At 37.4% G+C, this 26,951-nt stretch overlaps 1 protein-coding gene across 3 annotated transcripts in view; it reads left to right on the top strand.

Moving 5' to 3' along the window:
* CSMD3 (CUB and Sushi multiple domains 3) overlaps positions 1–26,951 on the top strand; it is a gene marked incomplete at both ends in the record, with an annotated part of 670,606 nt that overhangs the window by 395,541 nt on the left and 248,114 nt on the right. For all 3 annotated transcript variants that reach the window (XM_084281281.1, XM_084281280.1, XM_084281279.1), the window contains 3 exons: positions 8,104–8,220; positions 14,408–14,623; positions 15,174–15,362. In XM_084281281.1, coding sequence (XP_084137407.1) covers positions 8,104–8,220; positions 14,408–14,623; positions 15,174–15,362 — 522 coding nt within the window. The remainder of the gene's footprint in view (positions 1–8,103; positions 8,221–14,407; positions 14,624–15,173; positions 15,363–26,951) is intronic.

The following is a 26,951-nucleotide window of genomic DNA, read 5'->3' as shown; positions in this document are numbered from 1 at the left end:
GGAACAATTCTTAGCATCTCATAACAGAAGGTAAAAGCTGAACTTGAAAGAAGACTAAGAAAAATGTTTATTGAATCATGGATGTATTACTTTCCATATGTAAATATAATAGTTTTCACTGAATTTCATTCTATAGATTATGGAGTCTTTGACCAGTAGGGTCTTTCTTAAGCCTTTAGCTTAATTAGTTAGCAAATGTTTCATATTTTGTATATGACTATGTTGACCATGGAAGGGTATGATGATACCAGCAATTTGTGAATAATCACTCTCCTGAAAATGGCACTCTATTCAGCAAACCTAAAGGATTCTGTTTCTTAGTCTAATTCTTGGGATGAGAGTTCCAATAGCTCACAGGCAGGGAGACTATATTTGGCTGGATAGGCTGTAAATAGAAGATGTGGCTTATGTTGATAGGCACTAGATGCTAACCATCTAAAACAAACAGTATTAACACACTCCCTATGAATACTGTGCTCCGCTGTGAAATGAACACACGTATTGTGATGAATTTCTTCCTCAATATGCTGCACTAGCATACATTCATTAAGTAAATGAGCTTTTTTTTCTCTAGAGCACATCGCTAAATGGCAATTGTCCATTGAATAAATATGCTCTAAAGGCAGGATTGAGTACATTTATTCTAGTAAATTTAATCAGTTCATGGTTGAACTCATTTTAATTTTATTGCTGAATTTCTTCTCTAGTGAAATGTTTTTAAATAGGATCCAGAGTCCTTGCACCTCCAGGGAAAAAAGGGCATTTGCTCAATGGGCTGTTGGTTTTATAAACTATGAGGATGTCTTTATATTAACCATGCCACTAATAAACAAGTTGATAACTGTTCCTGCTCATTTGTTATATTGTTGTATCAGTTTTTGGGGAGCTGGGTTATTTCTAGATAGTTAAAAGTATTTCTTTTTTATAATTACATCACGTAGCAACAATTGTGCAACCAAAACATGACAATTCATGAATGCAAGTGCTTTCAAGGAGAAAGGCATACAAAAAAAAATTAGATTTTTCAGACCCTGTTCTTCCTCAGAGTTGAAGACTGCATTGACTGTGATTGCATTCTTTGAAAGAGTATAAGCTAGTTTTTTCATTAAGTATTAGGATATTACAGATAAGCATCACAAAAAGCTTATCCAGGAAGTCACACTTCATTGTCTAAAGGAACATTTAGAGGATACTGAGAATAATGGTTTAAAAATGAACAAACAAAACAGCTGTCTCCATCTGTAAAGACTAGCCTGAGTGGTGTATCATGACAGGTTGTATAATTCATTCATATCTGAATGATTGATACACATGAAGGATTTTATTGGTCATTTCCTTAGTTTTAATTTTTACATGTATCTGTGTGGATAAGGGATGCACAGTCAGTGTATTGCGCATTGCTCTGTGTATACATACATACACATGCAATCACACATTTATATTTCTAATAGCAAAGCAGTTCTGAAATGTTAATTTTAGAGATCTCTGAATATAAAATTTTGAGGATAATATTATCTATTGCTGTTCATGCTTTTCAAAGATGAATAATAAAGGAAAATATTTTCAAATTCTCTCATACAAGACTATAGAAGAGTTACGGCTGGAAGGTACATCAGAATATGATTTAGTCCAAACTTTTATTCCAGTAGTTGAATTGCTTTCAGTTTTGAAGACAGCAGCTCCACTGTTTTAAAATATGTTACACAACCATAAAACTAAGAGTAAAACCAATGATCTTTGTCCAGCCATCAGTCTCTTCAAAAAATGAAGTAATTTGTTATTAGGAATATTCTTTAACAGTACTTCAGGGGAAGTGTGACCAATTTCTGGACAGCTGTATTGACTATATATATATATACATGTATGTATATACATGTATGTATGTGTATATATATATATATATATATATAAAATTTATTTTAAAAAGAAGTGGCAGTGATGAAAGCCTCAACTTTTGAACTTTTGCTATATTTTTCCTTCTTTGTCTCGTGGGTAAAATGCTCGTATCTTTTTGTTTGTTTTTATCCACATAGAACAGAGAAAACCTATTTGTATTATTCTATAATTATTTATTCTTAAATAGTACATCTGCAGATGCAGTTTGGTTTATATGCTCTAAATACAGGGCACAATACCTAGGAAAACAAGTATGCAAATAGATAACAAATATTATTTTCTAATAAGAATATGAACAGGTCTTTAGAAAATAGTTGCACTTAAGAGAGAAAATAGATGTTTTTGAGCTTTGTTTAGAAAAATGTTACTTGTTTTACATTTATAGCATTCCTATGTAACAACCATGTATGATTTACTCAGTATGTATCTATCTGTACTCCCTTGAATTTGACTGTAACTCTTCCCAGTGCTTAAGTGGCAAATTTTGTCTTATCGTGTACTTTCTGTTTGAATATTATAATAGAAATCTTCTTTTAAACTGTGAATATTTGTCAGAAAACCTATATTAACAATATACAAAGCAATATATTAATCCCGTTAAATATGACAGGAAAAAATAGTAAATGTTTAAATAATTAAGAGTATAATGTGCTTTTTCTTTTCTTCATCATAACATGAAATTAATTACTTAATAATCCTTATCAGGTATTTGGATTAGGGGTAAATATTGGCATCCCACTTGATCTTTATTTGCTTAAGAAAATGAATAAATAGAGAACATCAGCAAGAAAAACATTCAAGTTAGATGGAAGACTATATTTCAATGATTATATTGAAAACACCAAGATGTTACAATGAATCTGACTTGTACAGTGTCATGAGGAATCTATCAGGGAGATCTGGCAAAGGTGTTACGTTATTTTTGTAAAGGCATCTCTAAGATAAAAACAATAATCTTATTAAAATTTCAACTGTTAAAAATATATATTCAAATGCAAATATTCAGTATGGTAGAATATACACTTGGAAGGTGTTAGTATGTCCTGATATGTTTTAGATTTAAATAAGGAGATAAAGATATAACAGCTTTCATTATGAATAATCTAGACTTTATTATGCTATTTTCTTGTATAATATAACTCAAGTCCGAAGTTTCTTTCAGGAAGCTGTTAGTAAGCATTGGATGCCTGTATTGTTATTTTATTTTTACTCCTTGCATGCATCCCATTTTAAGACACGTTACATCTAGTGTAAATAGGGAAGCCAGATGCTGAAATTTCTTTATCTACGAAACACAGCATATGATTTAAATTGTAATTCACTGTTTCAATTTTTTTTAGCTATCTTTATATTTCTGTTCTATAATCAAATTACATATTAAATGAAAATCAACTTAGAATTAGTTTGTTGTTTGGAAGTCAGAGACAATTAAACAGCTGAATGCAATGGGACCACTGTGTGTGTATTTGTATATAGATTTATATTTATACAAACACATACAATAGGTTTATCTTTCCATTCTGTGGTTCTTCCTGAATTCACATGTTACCAGTCTTTCTTGCTAATGCTTGAAACCTTTTGTAAAACCAATCAGAATTACTAATCAATTATAAATTTATGTTTTCTCTTCCATCACTGTGGAAAACAAATAGGTTTCATTTATTTGTATTTACATTAAGTTCATCTTACTGAAAAAAAAAGTCTTTTTTTTTTTTTTTCTTTTTTCAGAAGCTTCTATTCTTATGCATATTTTCTCTTTTTTGAGAAAACTGTGATAAAGCATTGCAGGTTAGTTTTCATGTTGTGGTTGGTGACTTAGAGCTAGTCTTTTGAAAAAACTTTAAATTTATCTATGAAAATGGTAGGTGATATCAGTTTAAAAGGTGGAAAACATTACTAATTCACAAATATCACCATCTTCAGTCAGGCAAAATGGGTCAGTGATTATTATTTTTTTTCTATATTGTTATTGAACACCATATGTTGAAATACATCAATACACGTATCTATGTAGAATGTGTATTATTTTCTTTTGCTTTAATTAAATAACAAGTATGTTCTCTTGACAGTTTTCTGTCCTTGGATGTGGTCAAACCCTTTTATCTCACATTTAGTCTTCTTGATATCTTCATATCATTGCTATACCCTTCATGGGTCTGAAGTAGACTTCAGTTACATTAAAATAAATTTAATTTAAAATTAATAAATAGTTACATAGAAATAAATAAATCATTTTAAATTGGTCATAATCCTTGTTCAGAGACCTCAGATAACAGAGAACATAGGTAGTGGATGCTGAGTATAAAGTTTTTTCATAGTATAAAATAAAATAAAATAAAATAAAATAAAATAAAATAAAATAAAATAAAATAAAATAAAATAAAATAAAATAAAATAAAATAAAATTAAGAGGTAAGGGGATCTTCTACAAAGAAGTGCTAAAGTAAAGCTATACAGATTGACCTCTGCAGGAGGAGATTATACAGGCTTACTTCTGCAGTAAAACATAAACATTTAAAAAATAGAACTGAGGACACATGCAAAAAAATGGGAAAAGACTTCTATGAGCAGAAATGTTACCTTCCTTGCTTATTAACTGCTGCCACATTTTATTGTAAAGTGTCCTAGCAATATGTTTGTGTAGCACAGAAGCTGTGACAAGAAAGATAAGTAAGTACTTGAAATAGGTAATACAGTGGTCATAGATACCAAAAATATATCTTTCAAGAGTAGGTTAAGAAAGGTTGTCTCATTTAAGTGAATGAAACAAAGCTAGAAACTGTCATGCTTTGCCAGCCCTCCAAAGTGAATTTCCAAGATGGAAAATAACATAATGACAGCTTATAATAAGAATAAATGGGTGAAAATTAACCATGAATAAATTTAGGCTAGAAATTATAAGTCTATTTCTAATATGGAACAGTGATTTTTTATAATAGTAGGATGGAATGACAATGCTCCTGAAATGGAGCTTGATGATTTTATGAATGACATAAGTCAGGTGTTTTCCTTACAACTAGTTATGTATTTCAGTGATTAAGCGTGGCCTTCCACTGAGACACTTATATGTAGCCTGAGTAAAGGTTCTAAAATTGTTTGGGGAAAAAAAAAAATATATATATATATATATATAATATAGGGAAATTTATATAGGGCAATTTTCTAAGCTAGTCTTGCTTGCTGCCACTCTTCCTTTTGTTACTGAGCAAAAGGGATGAAGTTATGATCCATTACAACAAAAGTCTTCAAGCAACCCAATGCTATAAGAATCTTATTTCACTTGAACAGCTGGCTTAGTCACTTGATTCCACTACTAAATTTTAATCTTCAATCACATTTAACAAAGACTTACTTCATAAGCTATTACATTATTTTCCATTATCACATTGTTGTAAAGGTACTTTGTACTATACATCCAGATATCTATCTGTATTACATGCAGATATTTTTTGTTAATTTTTTGTTAGTTTTTAATTCCTTCTCACTAAACACAGTAATAAATAAATAAATAAAAATATTAAGGCATGTCTTGACTGAGCTGTTTTTCTTACATAACAAAGAAATTAAATGCCATGTTAGCAACACAATAAATGATGATTAAAAAGCAAACAAACAAACAAACAACAACAACAACAAAAAAACACATTTCATGTACCCAATTTTCCACATTAGAATGCCAAGCTAGTGCTTCAGTTATTTGCTTATTTATTCATTATACTTTTAGTCTGTCCTGTTTTAGTATGTCTCCATATATCAGACAATGAAGTGAAAACGTTTCTTATAGAATCTAGAAAAATGTGTAAAGAGTATCTTTTGCTGTTTTCATTTTAACATGTTTCTGTTTTCCTTTGCATTCCAAAAAAGAGTCAGATACTAGTTTTGATATTACATGCTCTGGCTGTTTCCCATCTTATCAGGACCAGTGCACACTTTATATTTCAGATCTGTCAACTTGGCTTTGTTTGGTAACATGCTGGTCCCTTGATGCCTTTGTTTGCCATCTGCTAGCCTTCATACAGTTACAGTGAATGCCATAGACATTTTGTCATCACTTGCATTCTTGAAAGATTTTTCAAACACCCGCTGTAAAATACATTATTTGTTTGGGCTGTTTCCCATGATTATAAAAATTGATTGCATATTCTATTGCAGTCCTTCTTAATAGGGCTGACCTAAAGTGTGGACAAAGTAGGTAGTTACCATCAGAATCTGCAATAGCATGCTGTTATAACATGCCCTGATTCTATTTTGCTAATGTCTAAATATAACAAGATCAGATGATAACTGACCTCATTGGATCTTCATCATGAGGAGGAAAATAAATGTGTTGGAGCATCCTTTCCTTTTGGCAAATATGATGAGATTGGGCAGTAGTGGTCCTAAAATTTCAGCCTGTGGTATTGGATCTCCAACTTTCTAGCTTACAATCTGGCCAAAAAGGCTAGAAAGCTGGCAGGAAAAGCAGCACATGGACACATACATACACACACACACACACACACACACAAATGATGAGGCTACCCAGATAAAAATATCTTTCAAAGAGAAAGTGGTTAGCTACAACAATCAAACCAATTTAGCTAGGCAAAATAGGGCATTATTTATTTATTTTAATTGAATGTATATGAGTAGGGAAAAGACTAAAGGTTACAGGTAATAGCAACCTTTAATTGTCATAAACTTTTTCTCATAAATGGAGTAGGGTTCCCATCAGAGTGTGGGTGATGTTGAGTTTGTTTCTCTGTCTTCTCTCCCCAGCTAAGACTGCAAATACCTTCAGTTTTTCTGCAGTCTTACTGTATCCTAGCATATAGAATAAAGTGTATAGTAACAATATCCAAGTTTCATTTATTTTCTATAAGAAAACTGTAATTAAATGTATACTTCTTTATGTTCAGTACCCTAAAGGGGGTAATATATAACATGCTAATATAGCACATTATAACATATAATAGGGAGTAATATGTAATGTTAATATATATATATACATGTATATAAACAACCAAAAAAAACAACCATAGTTATGCATTTCATAATTTACCCTGTCAGTGTTTAGCACAAATCATCACAAATATAAAACTGAATGTGTGAGGATGTTGTTTGAGTACTGTTATTATATTGGAAGTGCAAACTTCTCCCACCTTCACGCTCTGTACTATGTTTGAGTGTTGTGTTTGTAGCTGCTGATGATGTTCAAAGAGGGGCAGAAGCATGTTATACCAGTTAGTGCTGGTGGGGCAGCCTCTCAGAGAAAAAAAAATATATATATTTATATATATATATATATTGCTTCTCCAGCCTGTGACAACCTCCTTCCCTCTTCCTTGCTCATGTAGCAACATACCACCGGGAAGCACAGAGATGAGCTATAGGTAAACAACAGCCTGGAGAGCAATGAGGTGAACCGGAACTGGTAGTTGTATCAACTGGAATTGCAGACATGCATCTGCCATCTACCTGTCTCCCAAACTGCCTTTCAACAGTTTTTCAAAAGTTTCTGCTAAAGGGAAAACTTTATGGTTTACAGTGGAAGTGTTGAATATTGGCTTATGTTAATGGTGAATGTTGAAGATATTTATGCCAGTTTTGTGATGATTTTACTTTTGTATTTTGTATTAATTCAAGAGGTAATTTAATTTTTATATCACTCAATTGCTGATTACAAAGTCACTATTGATACTACAGAATGGCTTATTCTTATATTAGCAGTTGTCAGTTATAGATGTAAATGCATGACACACTAAAGGATGTCATGCTTCCCTGCATTAATATTACCAGTCACTAATTCTTCAATACTAAGGTCTAATCTATTCCATTTCAACTCTCCATTCTTAGCACCTGGCTAAAGTGCTGTTGTTTGGTTCTATATTTTCTGCCTTCATCCTCCTGCTGGACTTTTGAGTTTCACAGAATCACAAGAAAATGTGAAAAAAAACAGCTAAGGAAATTCACTTTTTGTTTTATTAATAACTAGCAAAAAGTATGTTAACCATTCTTTGATTTTATTTCCTTTCATATTGTGTTAAATGGACTATTGTCCATAAGTAAGATTGATGAATCATTTGATCAACTAGTTTTCAGTAGTTTTAAAACCAGAAGTTTTAAAAAGATAGTTTTGTTCTTTTTTTTTTTTTTTTTTTTTTTTAAGCTGTATGTTCTATATTGTTTTATTAATATACTAGTTGTTTGTTTGTTTGTTAATTCTAGCTTTGTGTGGTGGAGATGTTAGAGGACCTAGTGGGACAATTTTATCCCCTGGTTATCCAGAACTCTATCCAAATTCACTGAATTGTACATGGACTGTGGATGTTACCCATGGGAAAGGTAAATACATTGTTTTCTCTATTCTCCTTCCCTTCCCTTCCCTTCCCTTCCCTTCCCTTCCCTTCCCTTCCCTTCCCTTCCCTTCCCTTCCCTTCCCTTCCCTTCCCTTCCCTTCCCTTCCCTTCCCTTCCCTTCCCTTCCCTTCCCTTCCCTTCCCTTCCCTTCCCTTCCCTTCCCTTCCCTTCCCTTCCCTTCCCTTTTTCCTTTCCTTTATTTAATTTCTTTTTTCTTAAACATATACGTAAAAGTCCAGTGTTCTGTGCTACATATATAGATTCCAGATCTGGGTTAGCCACACTGAATTAGGATTGTATTTCTGATTTTCGTTTGTATTTATATTTAATGTATTAATTCCTAGAATTCCAGATGTAGACTAGGCCCAATGGAAAGCCAAATGTTTTTTACAGAACAAAACATCACTGAAAGACTGTAGTCCAAGTAACAGACAGTTGTATAAATGCACATTAATCCATACAGGTGAAAGAAGGTGGATGTTTTTTCTGTGTTCATGAAAAAATGCCTTCTCTTAGAGACATTAGACAGAAATTGTCCTTGATATTTAAATTTTTTATCAATTATCTGAAGCGAAGACTTGTGTGAGAATGTTATTCATATTATGTCATAAAAAGAAGTGAAGATAGACGAGAATTGTTTTAAATATCGTTTTCATCATGTGAAATTTTACATTATGACTAGCTGTTGACCAGGAAATGTCAGAAAGAAAAGTCCCTTTATTTTGAAGGAAAGAAATAGTTTCTTTCATTTATATGCAGGGTGGCAGAGGAGAACTGGCAGAGGAGCTGGCCAAGCCACTATCCATCATTTATCAACAGTCCTGGCTATCGGGGGAGGTCCCAGTTGACTGGCAGCTAGCAAACGTGACACCCATCTACAAGAAGGGCTGGAGGGCAGACCCGGGAAACTACAGGCCTCTCAGTTTGACCTCAGTGCCAGGGAAGCTCATGGAGCAGATCCTCTTGAGAGTCATCACGCAGCACTTGCAGGGGAAGCAGGCGATCAGGCCCAGTCAGCATGGGTTTATGAAAGGCAGGTCCTGCTTGACAAACCTGATCTCCTTCTATGACAAAGTGACGCACTGGGTGGATGAGGGAAAGGCTGTGGATGTGGTCTACCTTGACTTCAGCAAGGCTTTTGACACTTCTCTGCCAGGCAGAGAAGGACCTGGGAGTGATGGTTGATAGTTGGCTGAATATGAGCCAGCAGTGTGCTCAGGTGGCCAAGAAGGCCAACGGCATCCTGGCTTGCATAAGAAACAGTGTGGCCAGCAGGACTAGGGAGGTGATCGTCCCCCTGTACTCGGCTCTGGTGAGGCTGCACCTCGAGTACTGTGTTCAGTTTTGGGCCCCACGCTACAAGAAGGACATCGAGGTGCTTGAGCGGGTCCAGAGAAGGGCGACCAAGCTGGTGAGGGGCCTGGAGAACAAGTCCTACGAGGAGCGGCTGAGGGAGCTGGGCTTGTTCAGCCTGGAGAAGAGGAGGCTCAGGGGCGACCTTATCGCTCTTTTTAGGTACCTCAAGGGAGGCTGTAGCGAGGTGGGGGTTGGTCTGTTCTCCCACGTGCCTGGTGACAGGATGAGGGGGAATAGGCTTAAGTTGTGCCAGGGGAGTTTTAGGTTAGATGTTAGGAAGAACTTCTTTACCGAAAGGGTTGTTGGACACTGGAACAGGCTGCCCAGGGAAGTGGTGGAGTCACCATCCCTGGAAGTCTTTAAAAGACGTTTAGACGTAGAGCTTAGGGATATGGTTTAGTGGGGATTGTTAGCATTAGGTCAGAGGTTGGACTCGATGATCTTGAGGTCTCTTCCAACCCAGAAATTCTGTGATTCTGTGATTCTGTGATCTAGAGATTCAATAAATAATATGGTTTAGAAATAAATGTAGATGGAGAAAAAAGATAAATAATGCAACCCCTTCAGGAGACATTTAGAATGGTAAGAAAGAACTAATGACTAAACAACTAATGAGAGACAGGAGACTTTCAAAAAAACGTTATTTGTTGAAGGCAGGTATACCTGCCTTTCATGAACCCATGCTGACTGGGCCTGACCCACTGGTTGTCCTGCATACGTTGCATGTTTGCATCCCAAATGACCTGTTCCATCACCTTTCCTGGCACCGAGGTCAGGCTGACAGTCCTGTAGTTCCCCGGGCCCTCCTTACAACCCTTCTTATAGATGGACATCACATCAGCAAGTCTCCAGTCATCCTGGATATCTCCAGATAACGAAGACCGCTGACAGATGATGGAAATTGGCCCAGCAATCACATCTGCCAACTCCCTCAGCACTGTCGGGTGGATCCCATCTGGCTCCGTGGACTTGTGACAGTCTTCATAAGATCATCATCCTTTGATCTTCCTCTGAACTCACTCCAGTAGTTCTATGTCCTTCTTGCACTGGTGAGCCCAGAACCAGACACAATACTCTAGGTGTGGCCTCACTAGGGCTGAGTAGATGGAGAGGATCACTCTTCTGAATTCACCCCAGGATACAGTTGGCCTTTTTGTCCACAAGGGCACATTGCCTGCTTATGGTCAGCCTGCTGTCCAGTAGGACTCCCACATCCCTCTCTGCAGAGCTATTCTCCAGCAGGTCAACCCCCAGCCTGTACTAGTGCTTAGGGTAATTTCTCCCTAGGTGCACTTACCCCTGTTGAACTTCACGAGGTTCCTCTCGGCCCAACCCTCCAGCCTCTCAAGGTCCCTCTGAATGGCAGCACAGCCCTCTAGAATATGAGACACTCCTCCAAGCTTTATGTCATCAGCAAACTTGCTGAGGGTGCACTCCATTTTATCATCAAGTTTGTTGATGAGTAAGTTAAACAACACACTACTGACCCCTGTGGGACACCGCTAGCTATGGGCTCCAACTATACTCTGTACTACTGAGCACAACACTCTGAGCTCTGCCATCTAGCCAATTGTCAATCCACCTCACTGTCCACTTATCTTGGCCGCACTTCCTGAGTTTGTCTAGGATAAGCTCACTTCCTGAGTTTGTACAGGTTGTGGAGAAGACAACAAGGAGAGGTATGCTGCTTGACCTTGTATGAATGAATGAGGAAGGACTAGTTGGTGATGAGAGGGTTGAGGGCAGCCTTGATTGACCATGATATAGTGGAGTTCAGTTTCTGGCAAGGAGGAAGCAGGGCAAAAAGTAGGATTGCAACCCTGGACTTAGGAGAGCAAACTTTGGCCTCTTCAGGGATCTACTTGGAAGAAATCTATGGGTTAGGGCCCTGGAAGGAAGGTGGGTCCAAGACAACTGGTTGGTGTTCAAGTGTCATTTCCTCCAAGCTCAAGATCGTTGCATCCCTATGAGTAAGAAGGCAAGAAAAGGGGGAAGACTTGCATGGATGAGCAAGGAGCTCCTGGCAAAGCTCAGACAGAAGAAGGAAGTCTGTGGAAAAAGGGTCCTGCCACTTGTGAGGAATACAGGGACTCTGTCAGAATATGCAGGGTTGTGAGAAGGAAGGCCATGGCCCATTTAGAATTAAATCTGGCAAGGGATGTCAAGGACAACAAGAAGGGCTACTTCAAATACATCAATAGAAAAAGGAAGACTGAGGAAAATGTCAGCCCACTGCTGAATGGGGCAGCTGCCCTTGTGACAAAGGATACAGAGAAGACAGAGTTGCTGAATGCCTTTTTTTGCTTCAGTCTTTACTGCTAAGGTCAGCCCTGGAGAAAGGAGGACTTTCCCTTTGTCAATAAAACAGGAAGATTAAGTTTACCTGGTTTAATTTTAAACTTCTAGTGGTACAGAGTTATGCTCAGTAGGCTAGTCCACTAGGCCACTTCTGTATTTAATGGAAAAAAATCGTTTATCTTCAGGACATGGATTATCTCAAAGTAAATGTATCTAAAATAGATGGAATGAATTGTTCTCTGAGAGTGCCTATTTACCTCTATTATCTGATGTCCAGGAGCTTTATCTGATGGATGAATAGTCCAAAGGGAAACTCAGAGACTTTTTAAAGTGTTAGATGGTTACCATTAGAGAAAATTAATCCCATACATATGCATGGATGATTTTAAAATGGAGGAGAGAAAGTTTATTTTGGAAATCTCATTTTCTGCTCTATTTCATATCTAATATAATTAGTACTTCAAAATGTCAAGGAGTATCTTGTATTGGCTATTAACTAGTGATACATTTTGTAGAATATAATTAATATTTTTCTTTAAGCTTTTTTTTTTTTTTAATTTGGATAAAAATTGGCAGTCTGATGTCAGACTACCAAGCAAATGTATGTAACATGTAACATATATGTTACATGTATGTAACATGCTGGGGGGTACTTTAAAACATGTATCTTTGTGTTGCAACTTCATAATGGTATTACTTCATGGCAGGTGATTTAATGCATTTATTTAATTAAGATTTATATGTTTTATCTGCATATGTTGTATTGCTAAGAAAAGCTCTGTTTCTGTATGCATATGTATTGTCTGAAATAATAACATCTGCAACATATATTTTTATATTTTACTTTCACTATTCAATTGCATTAAACAGGAAATTCTGGATTGATTTCTCATTCATATTCATGTGGACCAGTATTAAGGTTTTTGAATGTCCACTAAAAACTTTGCTATAATTTTTTATTTTATTTTTAATTTTAATTTTGATAATTAGAATATTGGAACATGCACTTTAAGTATAGTTAATAAGTCTAGGAATGTGTGCTATACCTGAAGAGGAAATGAATCATCTATCGTGACATTAATTCCTATATTGTGTCTGTTGTTAGCATTTAGTTCAAATATAGTGAAGTGAAATTTGTGGACTGTCAATGGTATAGTTTAAACAACTAACTAGTAGAAAAATTCATTTCATTTACCCTCTCCCCACACCCTCCTCCCACTCCCCAGCATTCTGGATTGCAATATTGAGAAATGACATTACGCCTTCTTGGTTTTAGTCAATATGTACATATATATATGTTCCCCTTACAAAAAAGGGGGCATGTGCAAAATAAGAAGGAATCTACCTGAACATGTATTTTTAAAATTATTCTCTGTGACACAGTATGTCACATAACTTATATTAATAAGATTAGAGCATTTTCTACAGAAAACCAAATTATACAACTAGGATATACCTTGGTGTTTTGCTTAGAAATACCATGGCAATCTGTAAAATTGCCTGAAACATTCCCTGTCGTTAAAATTTGAGTTTGTGTTTGAACAAAATTCAGTTAACCTCAGTGAATTCATAGGAATTCCAATGTTTTGAGTTGCTACAAAAAAACTTTCTTTGAAGATAATAAATACAATGCTCAAAGCAGATGAGTGATTTTGCTTATACAATTATTAGATTAAGATATTTTAATTCCTAAAGATATTTTGGGGATTGTTTTGTTTTATCTTATACGTAAAATGCAACCTGATCCAGTAATTTCTTTACCAGTGCTACTAAGTAAGGGCATGTTTATCTGGATACGCAAGCTACAAAGTGCTTCTAAGTAAGCACTAGTGCTACTAAGTAAAGGCATGTTTATCTGGATCCTTGGCTTGGGGAGCTCTAAGAAGAAAAGAGGGTATCTACTTTAAAAGGCTGAACAATTTTCCCATTTCTGAAAAGCTAAGACATTAACTAGAGTCTCTAAGACCCAAGGGATTGCTCTCGTTATTCCCATTCCAGAAAGACTTATTCTTAGTCCAGAAAGACTAAGCATGAATCCCAAAGATCATAGAATCATAGAATGGCTTGTGTTGAAAGGGACCTTAAAGATCATCTAGTTCCAATCCCACTGCCATGGACAGAGATGCCACCCACTAGATAAGGTTTCTAAGAGCCCCATCCAGCCTGACCTTGAACACCTCCAGGAATGGAGCATACCTAACTTATCTGGGCAACCTGTTCCAGTGCCTTATCACACTGAGTAAAGGATTTCTTCCTAAGGTCTAATCTAAATCTCCCCTCTTTTAGTTTAAAACCATTTCCCCTTGTCCTATCACTATTTGCCCATGCAAAAATAAATAAATAAATAAATAAATAAATAAATCTCCAACTCTCCATCTTTTCTATGAGCCCCCTTTAAGTACTGAAAGTCTTTCTTTTCTGAACCATAATTCATAATGAAATGTATTGGTTTAATCATTGTCTTAGTAACATTCATGTTAACTGTGTGATACATAAATTAATTCTACTTTTTCTAATAGGAGTACAGTTCACCTTCTACACTTTCCATTTGGAGGATCATCACGACTACTTACTAATAACAGAGAATGGCAGTTTCACACAACCATTAGCACGTCTGACTGGCTCAGAGCTTCCTTCACCAATCAATGCAGGTCTCTATGGAAATTTCAGAGCCCAGTTACGCTTTATATCAGATTTTTCTATATCATATGAAGGATTTAACATTTCTTTCTCTGGTAAGGAAACAACAACTGGAATATCTTGTTTTATGATATACTGAATCATAAAATTATTTAAGTTTGTTTGTTTGTTTGTTTAAGCACAGCAATTTTAAGGCAAGAAAATCTCTCTGAAATTTCTGCTACATGATAAGTAACATGACACTAAACTGTAAGCAGCATTCAAGTGAGGGGAAGAAACAGAATTGGTCTAATTTCAGTTAGTGAAATTCCAGATAAGCCCATGAGTCAGTCAGACTCTTATGCTGTACCGTTGTTTTCATTTGTGTTATGTATCTGGGGCATTTATGGCTCTAATAAGTGTGATAAAGCATGTTGTGTTATGCATCTTAAAAATGTTATGAATGCATTCATTAATCTAGCTTTTGAAGGTAGTCTAATTGCCAACTTAACATTCATGCATTCATTGTGTTTTTAAAACTGAAATCTTTATCCAAGGTCAGTTGGAAATACACAGAAATTAGTAGATTGCAAGATTAGAAAAAAGGCTGATAGGAAACACAAGTTGTTCTCGCTTGTACAAGCTGACTTGCTCTCTTGCTTTCAGAATATAATCTAGAACCTTGTGAAGATCCTGGGATCCCACAGTTTGGTAAAAGAATAGGATTTAATTTTGGAGTGGGAGATACTCTGACATTCTCCTGTTCGTCTGGATATCGTTTGGAAGGAGCTTCAGAGATTATTTGTCTAGGTGGTGGCCGACGAGTATGGAGTGCACCTCTGCCAAGGTGTGTGGGTACGTGGTCAGCTGCTTTCATTTGCTTGTATGTGTAGTCATTGTCCATGGATTTGCATATATACAGCATGGAAATGCATGGTAATACACCTCTTAATTTGTAAGGTACTTTCATATCCTCCATATCTCTTTAGTAAAATTTCTTTCTTTTTAATTTATTTTTAATATAATTAATATTAGAATTATTCATAGACTTCATAACATTTCAAACTGAGGACAAAATCCTTACTGTTCTTATTTTGATAAATACCTTAGGAAAACTGGGTATAAACTTAAGTCAATATTTACCAGTTCAGATATCTAATAACTGGCTTTCGTTTGTCAGTGCAAATTTCCAGGTGATACCTGTATTACAAAAATGCATAAATATAATTAGATAACTTAAACCAGATATGTTTCATACAAGTAGGTCCATGTGTAGAAGAACAGACAACATGGGCTTCCTAGATAAGTTAGAGAAGGGTATCTTCACAGAACAGTTGTTCTGGCTTGAAAACAATAGCTATGATAACTGAAGCAACCTCTAATGGTTCATAAAACTTTCCACTTACTGTAGGGGTAACCTACGTAAGTAGGTTTGACTGGAAACTTAACTTTTAATGGCTAAAGTTGTCTGAGATGAATTCTTCCTAAAGGTCTTTTGTTTCACTTCTATGGAGAATTGTTGGAAAAGGAAAAGGAAAAGAAAAAAAGGAAAAGGAAAAAAAGCATAATATTTCTAAAAAGTAAGATAGTTACTTAAGTGTCTGTAATTTTTTACTTATGTAAGGGTATTTGCTGGATGGAAATGTTTATGTATGAAAATATCTATATCAATGTGCATTTGGAATCTTTTTTTTCTTTTCTTCAAACTAAATTGCATGATAGTGAAACCCATTTCTTTCAGGATCTGATTGTATAATAATTGATTTACTTGTTTGCTTATACTCTGTGTTAGTTACTGTATCAAAAAATTAATTCTGAATTTCACAAATACACAAGCAACGTTTATGTGTGCATTTACAGAAAAGATGGTTTAGAGGCTAGGTCAGTGTAGGTCAGTGTAGTGTATGAATAAAAATTATTTTTGTGTAGGAGATGGTGGTTTTTTAACCAGAAGAAAAATAACGAATGCATGCAAAGCTGTGAAAATGGGTGAAATTTTAGTAATAAATACCTGGAAATGTTAATATACTGAAAATGAATCAGTAAATTATCAGTAAACACCTTGTGCAGAAACAAAAATGTAAATAATTGCTATCTAGTTTTCATGACATAGAAAATAATATCTATATTTTTGTACTAGGAAAAAATAGAAAAAGAGTGAGAGAGAAAGAGAGAGAGACAAAAGCTGGTATGCAAGGGTTGAATTATGTTTCAGTCAATGTGTTTTCTCCTTGTCTTTGAAAATGAAAGATGGTCTCCACTAGAACAATTTACTGAACTACTTTCTCCCTGTAAATAATCCAACTTCCATTGACCACTTTTACTGGATTCAGAAATCTCTATATTGTTCATGTTGCTCATGTCTGGCATTTTCTACAGAAGGTGATTCACAAGTGTTAATAGTTCTGATATATACATTTTCCCAAACTCAAAAGCCCACTTGGAAGTGAACCACTGTTCATACTATTTGTGCTCACATGGTCAGTGCAATACAAGAAAGACGCAAATAAATTATGGTTAGTAGCTGGACCACTGATCCTGCAACAAAAGGTGAGACAATTGGTCCTTTCCAGACTGAAGCTTCAATAGAACCTAATAGCAGCCCTGAGTACCTGTGAGGAGACCATTAAGGCTCTTCACAGGGGTTTATGATAGGAGGATGAAAGGAAAAGGCATAAGATGAAACAATAAAATTTCAGACTGGAAATAAACAGAAACCTTTTTATGAAGAAAATGTCAAAGAGTGGGACAGGTTGCCCAGAGAGGTGGTGGTATCCACCCTTGGAGGTTTTCAAGTCCCAACTGGTTAAAGCCCTGAGCAACCTGGTCTGACCTCAGGGCCAAGCCTTCTTTGAGCAGGAGGATGAACTAGAGACATCCTAAGGTCCCTTCCAACTTGAATCTTCCTGTGTTCTTGATTATGCATCCTCTTGATAGGGATAGTTAGTTGAGTCCTGTGGGTCATACTATTATTTCTGTTTTATTAGTAAATGCTCATAATGAACAGCTGTACGTTACATATCTTGGTTGTCTACTTCCACCTGTGTCTTGGTCCTTTGATAGTACAAATTGCATAGTTCTTTACTCATTCTGTGGTCTCTTCAGGTGCTAGCCATTTAGTTTCCCTTTATGTATATCCTTAAAATAAAACCTTGTTTTATTTTAAGGATAGTTCACCACAGAATACCCTTCCAGTAGGTGATATGAGTCGAACTTTGCTAGACTTGGCCCCAATGCCTTGTGGAGACCTCCTAACAGCTTTTTCATTTACACATACAGTCAAAGCCTGTTTTGTATAGTCAGTCACAACCGTGCCAATCTTCATGTCATATTGCAAACTTGCTTAATTCTGTACAACAAATAGCCACTGTTATTCTGGGTGTAGTATAGTTCTCAAATAATTTTGGATATTCTGAACACAGAGAAAATTAGTCATGCTTTTGGACCACAGAAGCACCACAGAGGACACCCAAACCATGTAACAGCGTTTGTTAAAGACGTTCCTGGGCTTCTCCAGATGGGTTTAGCTCTGAGTGGTGTAGATGGACACCATTGTCACCACTTATCTCTTCCAGGAGTGGATGCATTTAGTAGTGTAGACACACTTAAAGTGACCAAAGTGCTTCTTTAGCATATAATAAAAGTGCTTTCATTCACAAAATAAGAAATTCCAGCTATGTGACAGAAGATAGTGTTTGGGGCCTTCAGAAAGACTCTAGGAATAAATAGAATGTCAGAACAATTGATGTTATCTGTGACTGGTTCTTTGTTCACATGCTCTTGATGTTTAAGGCTCTAGGATGCACAGAGTTTATGACCAATCAGAATGAATTGTGCTGGTGATGTTCAGATGTAGTTTACTGGCTGCAAAAGTACTGTACAGTATCTTGCGCACTTAGTAATCCTGACCTTGACTAAATTCAAAATTTGAAAAATCAGTGGAATCAATGTCTTGTGAAAAATCCTTCAACAGTAGAGTCTGAATTAGTGTAATTGATTGATTGTTTGTACATGACTAAGTTGGTTCCTTTTATTAGCAATGTTATAAATGGCTCAGTCTTCAAAATAGGATTATAATCAAAGTTTAATTTATTAAAAGAATAGAGGTAAGCGAACAGCGCTGCATGCACCGGGAGTCTCTGCTCCACCAGGACGCACACCAGTTACATCAAGTAGCTGATTTTTATGCTCCTAGACTAATACATATTCATTACTACTTCTAAAAAAAATGGGTTATTATAATTAGCTTCCGGGACCCAGTCCCTCCTACTGGAGCACGTGCATCAGTCTCCGGTGGTCCCTCTAGGGGTCTCTGGGGGTCTTTCATGCTGAAGGCTCATAGTCTTCCTCTCAGGTTTTTTTTTCTTCTTGTCCTTCCCCTTTGTACTCCTTGGCAGCATGTCAAAAACTTACACAGTGTCCCCTGCAAGTTTTGTCTCCTAGTCATCCTTCAGTTTCTTTTTTCTTCTCCTTAATCTCCTGGCCACCTGGCCAGATATCAGGGGCTTGCATAGTGTCCCATAACAGTCACTAGTTGTTAGCAGTTGTTCTGAAACCCCCAGATATCAGAGACTTCAAAGAAAGAACATACAAACACAAATAGCACAAATAGCAAATTTTATATTTGAAAGAGAAATATGTCAGTTTCACAGAATCACAGCATGGTTGAAATTTGAAGAGACCTCTGGAGGTCATCTGGTCTAAACCCCTGCTCAAGCAGGGACACCTAGAACAGGATGCCCAAGACCAGTTCCAGACAGCTTTTGAAGATCTCCAAGAATGGACACTCCATGACACATGGGCAACTTGTACCAGTGATCACTCACTCTCCCTTCACGTGTTTACATACATTGATAAGGTCATCCAAGCCTCCTCTTCTGTAGACTGAATAGTCCCAACTCTCTCAGCCTCTCCTTACATTAGTGGTGCTTCTGTCCCTTGAACTTCTTGATGGCCTTTTTCTGGATTCTTTTTCATGTGTCCATGTCTCTCTTGTACTGCATAGCCCAGAACTGGACACAATACTCCAAGTGCAGCTTCACCTATGCTGAATAGAGGGGAAAGATTACCTCTCTTGACCTGCCGGTGATACTTTGCTTAGTGCAGTCAGGAATACTGTTGGCCTTCTTTCTAAAGGCATATTGCTGATTCATGTTCAACGTGGTGTCCACCGGGTCTCCCATGAACTTTTCTGCAAAGCTACTTTCCAGCTGTGTGGTGCCCAGCATGTACTGGTGCCTGGGGCTGTTCCTCACAGGTGTAGAACTTTGCATGTCTTGCTGAACTTGACAAGATTCTTGTCAGCCTATTTCTCCAGCCTGTTGAGGTTCCTCTGGACGTCTGGTGAATGGTCCACATGGCCCTCTGGTGAATCTGTCATTTCCCCAAGTTATGTGTCATCTGCAAATTTACTGAGGATCCACTGTACCCCATTTTCTAGTTCATTAATGAAGACCTTAAACAGGATTGGACCCAGTATTGACACCTCAGTTATTCCATGTAGTACTGGTCTCCAGCTAGGCTATGTGCCACTGACCACTACCATTTAGGTCCAGCTGTTCAGCCAGTTTTGATCCATCTCACTGTGTTCATCCAGTCCATACTTCAACAGCTTCTCTAAGAGGATCTTCTCCTTCCTGCACCTGGAAATGTTTTCCAGGATTAGTTGTTCCATCACCTTCTCAGGGATCAAGGTGAAGCTGACCAGCCTTTAGTTCCCTGAGTCCTTCTTCGTGCCCTTCTTGAAGATGAGAGTAACATTTGCTTTCTTCCAGACGTTGGGTGCACTTCTCCCAGTTGCCACAATCAACCAAAAATTATAGAAAGTGGTCTTGTACTTACATCTGCAAGCTCCCTCAATGTTCATGGGTGCATACCTCAGGACCCAGGAATGTCCAATTTGCCAAAGTATTCCCTGACCTTACCCTCTTCCACCAAAGGTAAACATTCCTTGTTCCAGCCTTTCAGCCTGGCGTCTAGGACCTAGGATTCCTAAAGGCCAGTCTTGCTGGTAAAGACTCAAGCAAAGTAGGCATTTGGTTCCTTGGCCCTTTCACTGTCCTCTATAACCATGTCATCTGTTTCCTTCAGAAGAGGGTGTACATTTTCCCTAGTCTTTTTTTTTTTCACTGATATATAAAAGCCCTTCTTAATGCCCTTGACATCCCTGGCCAGTTGCAATTCCATTTGGGCTTCAGCTGTCCTAACTCCTGGATGCTCTGATAGTGTCTCTGTATTCCTCCCAGGTTACCTGTCCTTGCTTCCAGCCTCTGTAGTCTTCCTTTCTGAGTTTGTGTTTGGTTACGTGCTCCTTGTTCATCCATGCAGGCCTTCTAGCATTTTTGCCTGACTTCCTGTTTGTTGGGATGCATTGATCCTGAGCATGGAGGCAGAGATGCTTGAATATTAACAAGCTTTCTTCCTTCCCCTCTTCCTTCAGGGCATGTCTACCAAGGGCACCTAACCCATGAATGTCTATCAAGCAGATCCTTGAAAAGCATAGTCTGCTCTCCTGAAATCCCAAAATTGTGAGTTTGCTGTGTGCCTTTCTCACTATCCTAAGGATCTTGAACTCCACCATTTCATGGTACTTTCTTTGGTCGCATTCACTGAAGCCAAAACTGACCTTTGACCTTCATATTTTCCACAAGACCCTCCTTGTTAGTGAGAACAGGGTCCAGAATAGATCTTCTACTCATTGGCTTCTCTGTCACTTAGAGAAGGAGATTATTTCAACAGATTCCAGGAAACCTTCTGGATTGCTTACACCCAGCTGGGTTGTCCCTCAAATATGTTGGGGTGGTTGAAGTCCTTCATGATGACCAAGGCTTGTAAACATGAGGTTGCTTCTATCTCTACTTATAGTGTATTGTAACAGTTCTTAAAATAAATAAATAAAAATAATGAACTGTATAATTATATCCATTAGCATAATTTGTTATCTGTATAATTTATTCAAATTTAGATGAGAAAGATACGTGATTGTTAACGGTTGTATGTACACAAAGCAGTATTTCCTGTCACAAAATATGAAGAAATTATAAGTTCCAAAAGTAATTATGAAGTCTGCTTTTTCTAATTTTTATTTTTCTTCTCTGTGTTCTAATAGTAATCTTCTATATGCTGTTTCATTCTTTCAAATTATTGGTTATCTACTGTGATAATATAATAGTATGGAATACGAGTCCGATGTTTCTTTTTTTTTCTTCTTTTATGTATTTAAATATACTTAGCACTTGCAGAAGATACCTTGTTGTCTCAGCCCATTTTTTATTTGCCTATATATTGTCCATTGTGTATGTTAAATGTCTTTGACATTAGTGCCATAGCAATAATTATTATTATTATTGATTTTTTTTTTTTTTTGGGGGGGGGGCAGGGCAGGGATGATCAACAGCATGATAATAAGGTGTTGTTTTAGATCAACAGCTTTGTTTTCAAAATGCTTGCCTTGCCTACATCCAATGGATAAGTATGAACTCTTGGTCATTTCATTGGGCAGGTGGGATAAAGAACAGAATAGAAGATATGCTTTAATTATTTTAATGCTAAAAATACCTCATACAGGTATTTTAGGTAGCTTGGAAGCTACCACCAGAAGCCCAGATAGTATAGGTCTTTAACTGCTGCTTTTTGTTTGTTTGTTTCATGCAAGGTGGTTTTGGTGGCTCCACTGTTCCCAACCCTAAAACAGGTCTTATCTGTGGCTAGGCTGTGTAGGTTTTCTGTCTAAAATCATCAAAACACTAGAGGGTAGTTCTTGCTTTACTGTACCATGCACTAAGAGTCTTGGTACCCTTCCTCAGATCTCAGATGGGATCTGTGTGGCCTTTCCACTTCCTTTACCAGAATATGAATCAGCTACAAGTGTTGAAATTCATCTTGCTGAGGACTTAAACCTTCCAAGCCCTGCTGAGAAGGAAGCCCTATTTACAAAGATTGCTGCTCTGATATCACAGAATCACAGAATCACAGAATTTCTAGGTTGGAAGAGACCTCAAGATCATTGAGTCCAACCTCTGACCTAACACTAACAGTCCCCACTAAACCATATCCCTAAGCTCTACATCTAAGCGTCTTTTAAAGACTTCCAGGGATGGTGACTCCACCACTTCCCTGGGCAGCCTGTTCCAATGTCTAACAACCCTTTCGGTAAAGAAGTTCTTCCTAATATCCAAACTAAAACTCCCCTGGCACAACTTAAGCCCATTCCCCCTTGTCTTGTGGGAGAACAGACAAACGCCCACCTTGCTACAGCCTCCTTTGAGGTATCTGTAGAGAGCGATAAGGTCGCCCCTGAGCCTCCTTTTCTCCAGGCTGAACAAGCCCAGCTCCCTCAGCCGCTCCTCGTAGGACTTGTTCTCCAGGCCCCTCACCAGCTTCGTCACCCTTCTCTGGACCCACTCAAGCACCTCGATGTCCTTCTTGTAGCGAGGGGCCCAAAACTGAACACAGTACTCGAGGTGCGGCCTCACCAGAGCCGAGTACAGGGGGACGATCACCTCCCTAGCCCTGCTGGTCACACTGTTTCTTATGCAAGCCAGGATGCCGTTGGCCTTCTTGGCCACCTGAGCACACTGCTGGCTCATATTCAGCCAACTATCAACCATCACTCTCAGGTCCTTCTCCGCCTGGCAGCTTTCCAACCACTCATCTCCCAGCCTATAGCTCTGCATGGGGTAATTGCACCCCAGGTGGAGGACCCGGCACTTGGCCTTGTTGAACTTCATGCAGTTGACTTCAGCCCATTGGTGCAGCCTATCCAGATCCTCCTGCAGAGCCTTCCTACCCTCAAGCAGATCGACACACGCACCTAGCTTGGTGTCATCTGCAAACTTACTGAGGGTGCACTCAATCCCCTCATCCATATCATTGATGAAGATGTTAAAGAGGACCAGCCCCAGCACCGAGCCCTGGGGGACGCCATTAATGACCGGCCTCCAACTGGACTTGACTCCATTTACCACGACTCTTTGGGCCCAGCTATCCAGCCAGTTTCCAACCCAACGAAGCGTGCGCCGGTTCAAGTCAAGAGCAGCCAGTTTCTTGAGGAGAATGCTGTGGGAAACGGTGTCAAAAGGCTTACTGAAGTCAAGGTAGACCACATCCACAGCCTTTCCCTCAACCACCCAGCACGACACATGGTCATAGAAGGAGATCAGGTTCGTCAAGCAGGACCTGCCTTTCATAAACCCATGCTGACTGGGCCTGATCACCTGCTTGCCCTGCAAGTGCTGCGTGATGACTCTCAAGAGGATCTGCTCCATGAGCTTCCCTGGCACTGAGGTCAAACTGACAGGCCTGTAGTTTCCCGGGTCTGCCCTCCGGCCCTTCTTGTAGATGGGTGTCACGTTTGCTAGCCGCCAGTCAACTGGGACCTCCCCCGATAGCCAGGACTGTTGATAAATGATGGTAAGAGGCTTGGCCAGCTCCTCTGCCAGTTCTCTCAGTACCCTTGGGTGGATCCCATCCAGCCCCATCAACTTGTGCACATCCAAGTGGCGTACCAGGTCACCAACCAGTTCTTCGTGGATAGTATGTATGTACCATTGATATGTACCATTGATAACTTCTTAATGCCTAGAAATTTGAGTGGATACCATCTATGACCAAGTGACGCGCTGGGTGGATGAGGGAAAGGCTGTGGATGTGGTCTACCTTGACTTCAGTAAGCCTTTTGACACCGTCTCCCACAGCATTCTCCTCAAGAAACTGGCTGCTCTTGGCTTGGACTGGCGCATGCTTCGTTGGGTTAGAAACTGGCTGGATAGTCGGGCCCAAAGAGTCGTGGTGAATGGAGTCAAGTCCAGTTGGAGGCCAGTCACTAGTGGCCAAGTGCTGTACCAGGTCACCAACCAGTTCTTCGTGGATAGTATGTATGTACCATATGATATGTACCATTGATAACTTCTTAATGCCTAGAAATTTGAGTGGATACCATCCATGTGTCAGTTTCTAAATCCTTTCTGGTTGTACTGATTCCTTTTTATCCCCTCTTCCTATGAAGCAATTGCTTAAAGTTTATGCATTCTAATGAGCCACTTTTCCAGTATAGCCAAAGGCAAATACAAGGTGGTAGGAAGAAGTAGTTTGCTCTGTATTCCACAAGTATTATTGCCGCCTCCTAGACTGTTTTTGGACTGTCACAGCATGTGATCTTCCCGCAACCTATTCTGTACTCTTACAAAATTAATGTCATTATGAAGTTTATGTGTTTTTTTGTCGTTGTTGTTTGTTTGTTTTTAGAAACATGTCTGTAGCCAAAATTATTTTATACTAGATTATTTTGTTTCCAGTGATTAAAATTCAGTGCAATTTGGGATATCAGCTCCCTTAGGTTGCTTGAAGTTGGCCACTTAAATAAGTAAAATAACCTTCATTTTGTGATACCTTTGTAGGCTTATGTACTTTTTTTCTGTTTTGGTTATCCGTATTTCTATATCTCTTGTTTTCTTTTCCTGAGAATTTAGAAAGATTCATAGCTCATTAATATATTTTAGAATTATACCTAACAGATTTTATTAGAAGTTTAATGCAAAGTTAAGTTAATGTAGTAAAACCTGTAATTTACGGACAGAAAATAAACAAAATGCAGTAGCTATGTCAGTATACCTAGTCTAGACACTTAGCTGTCTCAGATTCTCAGTGAATCATCACAAGATAGTCTTTATTGGTCTTGCTGGATTTCTGGTGCCACATACAAAAAAAACAAGAGAAGCAACAGAAGGCATATTTGCGAAATGTCAGATAAGTCTGGTTGATATGGTACAGAGATTCCTGGAAGTGCATACCTACATAAAATATCCAGGAGACCGAGGGTATTTAAGAGTCAGTAATTCTTCTCAGCCTGTAATCTTTAAGTACAGACAAAAGACATGCTGTCTGTAATTCTCAGTTTTTATTATCACTCTTTGGTTTAGTCCCAGTATAATCTTATCTCCTTTGCAACCTGAGGAAATAAGAGATTGTAATCTTCTCTATAATTGTCTGTATATTAAGAAAACATCTCATGTACATAGCCGAAACATTTTTTAACTGGTCAAAATTCTAGATAAATTATCCATCTTCTCACCCCCTCTCTTTTACCTTGGGCAGACATTGCAACAGCTAGACCATCAGTTATAACAGTCTTTACAGGTCAGAATTTCATGTCAGCATTCACCCATTGCTTTTGGTCCTGTACTGAGAAATAATTATTTAAATTTTCATGAAGAATATGGAGTGGATAAAGAGCAACTCTTTAACTTTTTTTTTTTTTTTCCCCCACTAAATCTTAAGAAGCTTTCATGTGAGATTCTATGAATTTATCATTAGAGAAGCAAAAATTTGGTAGCAATGAAAATGAAGAGCATGCATGCTAGAAATGATCAATTAAAATTATTTCAGGTTTTGTATTTGTTCTAATGTTGCTTTACTGCATTCATTAGTGTTCTAAAAGTAAAGTGAACTCCATGATAGCAATATTGATTAGAATAGTTTAAACCAGAAGAGAACTTTGAAGAACCTGTTAGATATAATAAACTAAATGAATGGACAGATAATCTAGTCTGTATGATAAAATAAATGTGAGGTTGATACCTCACGTGATACCTCTCTCCATGACAGAGAAAAAAAAAAAAAAAAAAAAAAGGAGAGTCATCGTTCTTCTAAATTAATGGGATTAAGAATTCAAAGGAATTGACTTAAGAGTCACTGAGAACAGTTCGTTGATGGCTGGGTTCGAGATAAAAATAATAAGTTGTATAGAAGTATTCGGACAGAGACTGCTTGCAGTAACTTTAGTTTCATTTGTAGTGTCCCCTACATGTTCATCAGTTCATCAACTGGTAGGAATTCAGAGAAGGGCCAGGAAAAGAGTTCATGAGTTTGTATACACATTCTAATCTAAAAATTAAAAAGAGAGATTACGAAGCCTCTGTGTTTGTTATAATAAATGGCAAAAGAAAACAAAATGAAGAGATTCTTTTTTTTTTCCCTTTAATGTAAGAACCATTCAGGTGAAATTAAAAAAAAAAAAATAAGAAAAAAAAAAAAAAAAAGAGAGAGAGAGAAAGCAGAACTGACAGAATTCAATAATTTTCATATTGCTTTAGTTATGGAAATAGTTCTGATCAACAATACAAAGAAATTCAATATACAGTTGTAGATATAGGTGGATAACAATCCTATTCCTGTTTCTTGCCAGAATATTTATCAAACATTCATTTATGGATGCACAGAATGCCAATGCAGTGAGTCCTGAAACAAAAATAACAAATCATAATAAATTATCATTTGTCAAAATTAAATGAAATAATATGCCAGAGAAGCAAAAGCTATTTTTCCTCTGTTTACTCAGGTGTTTGTATAAATAAATAATACATGTTAATTAATGTTCTTATTATTCATTTTCTAAGGATATGCTATTTCAAAAAGGAATTTAAAATTAAGACTTTATATTGCTTA

Source organism: Netta rufina, assembly GCF_964035555.1.
Source record: "Netta rufina genome assembly, chromosome: 2".
Taxonomy (NCBI): domain Eukaryota; kingdom Metazoa; phylum Chordata; class Aves; order Anseriformes; family Anatidae; genus Netta; species Netta rufina.
The sequence above is the reverse complement of the archived record's forward strand: the minus strand, read 5'-3'. Positions and strand labels throughout refer to the sequence as shown.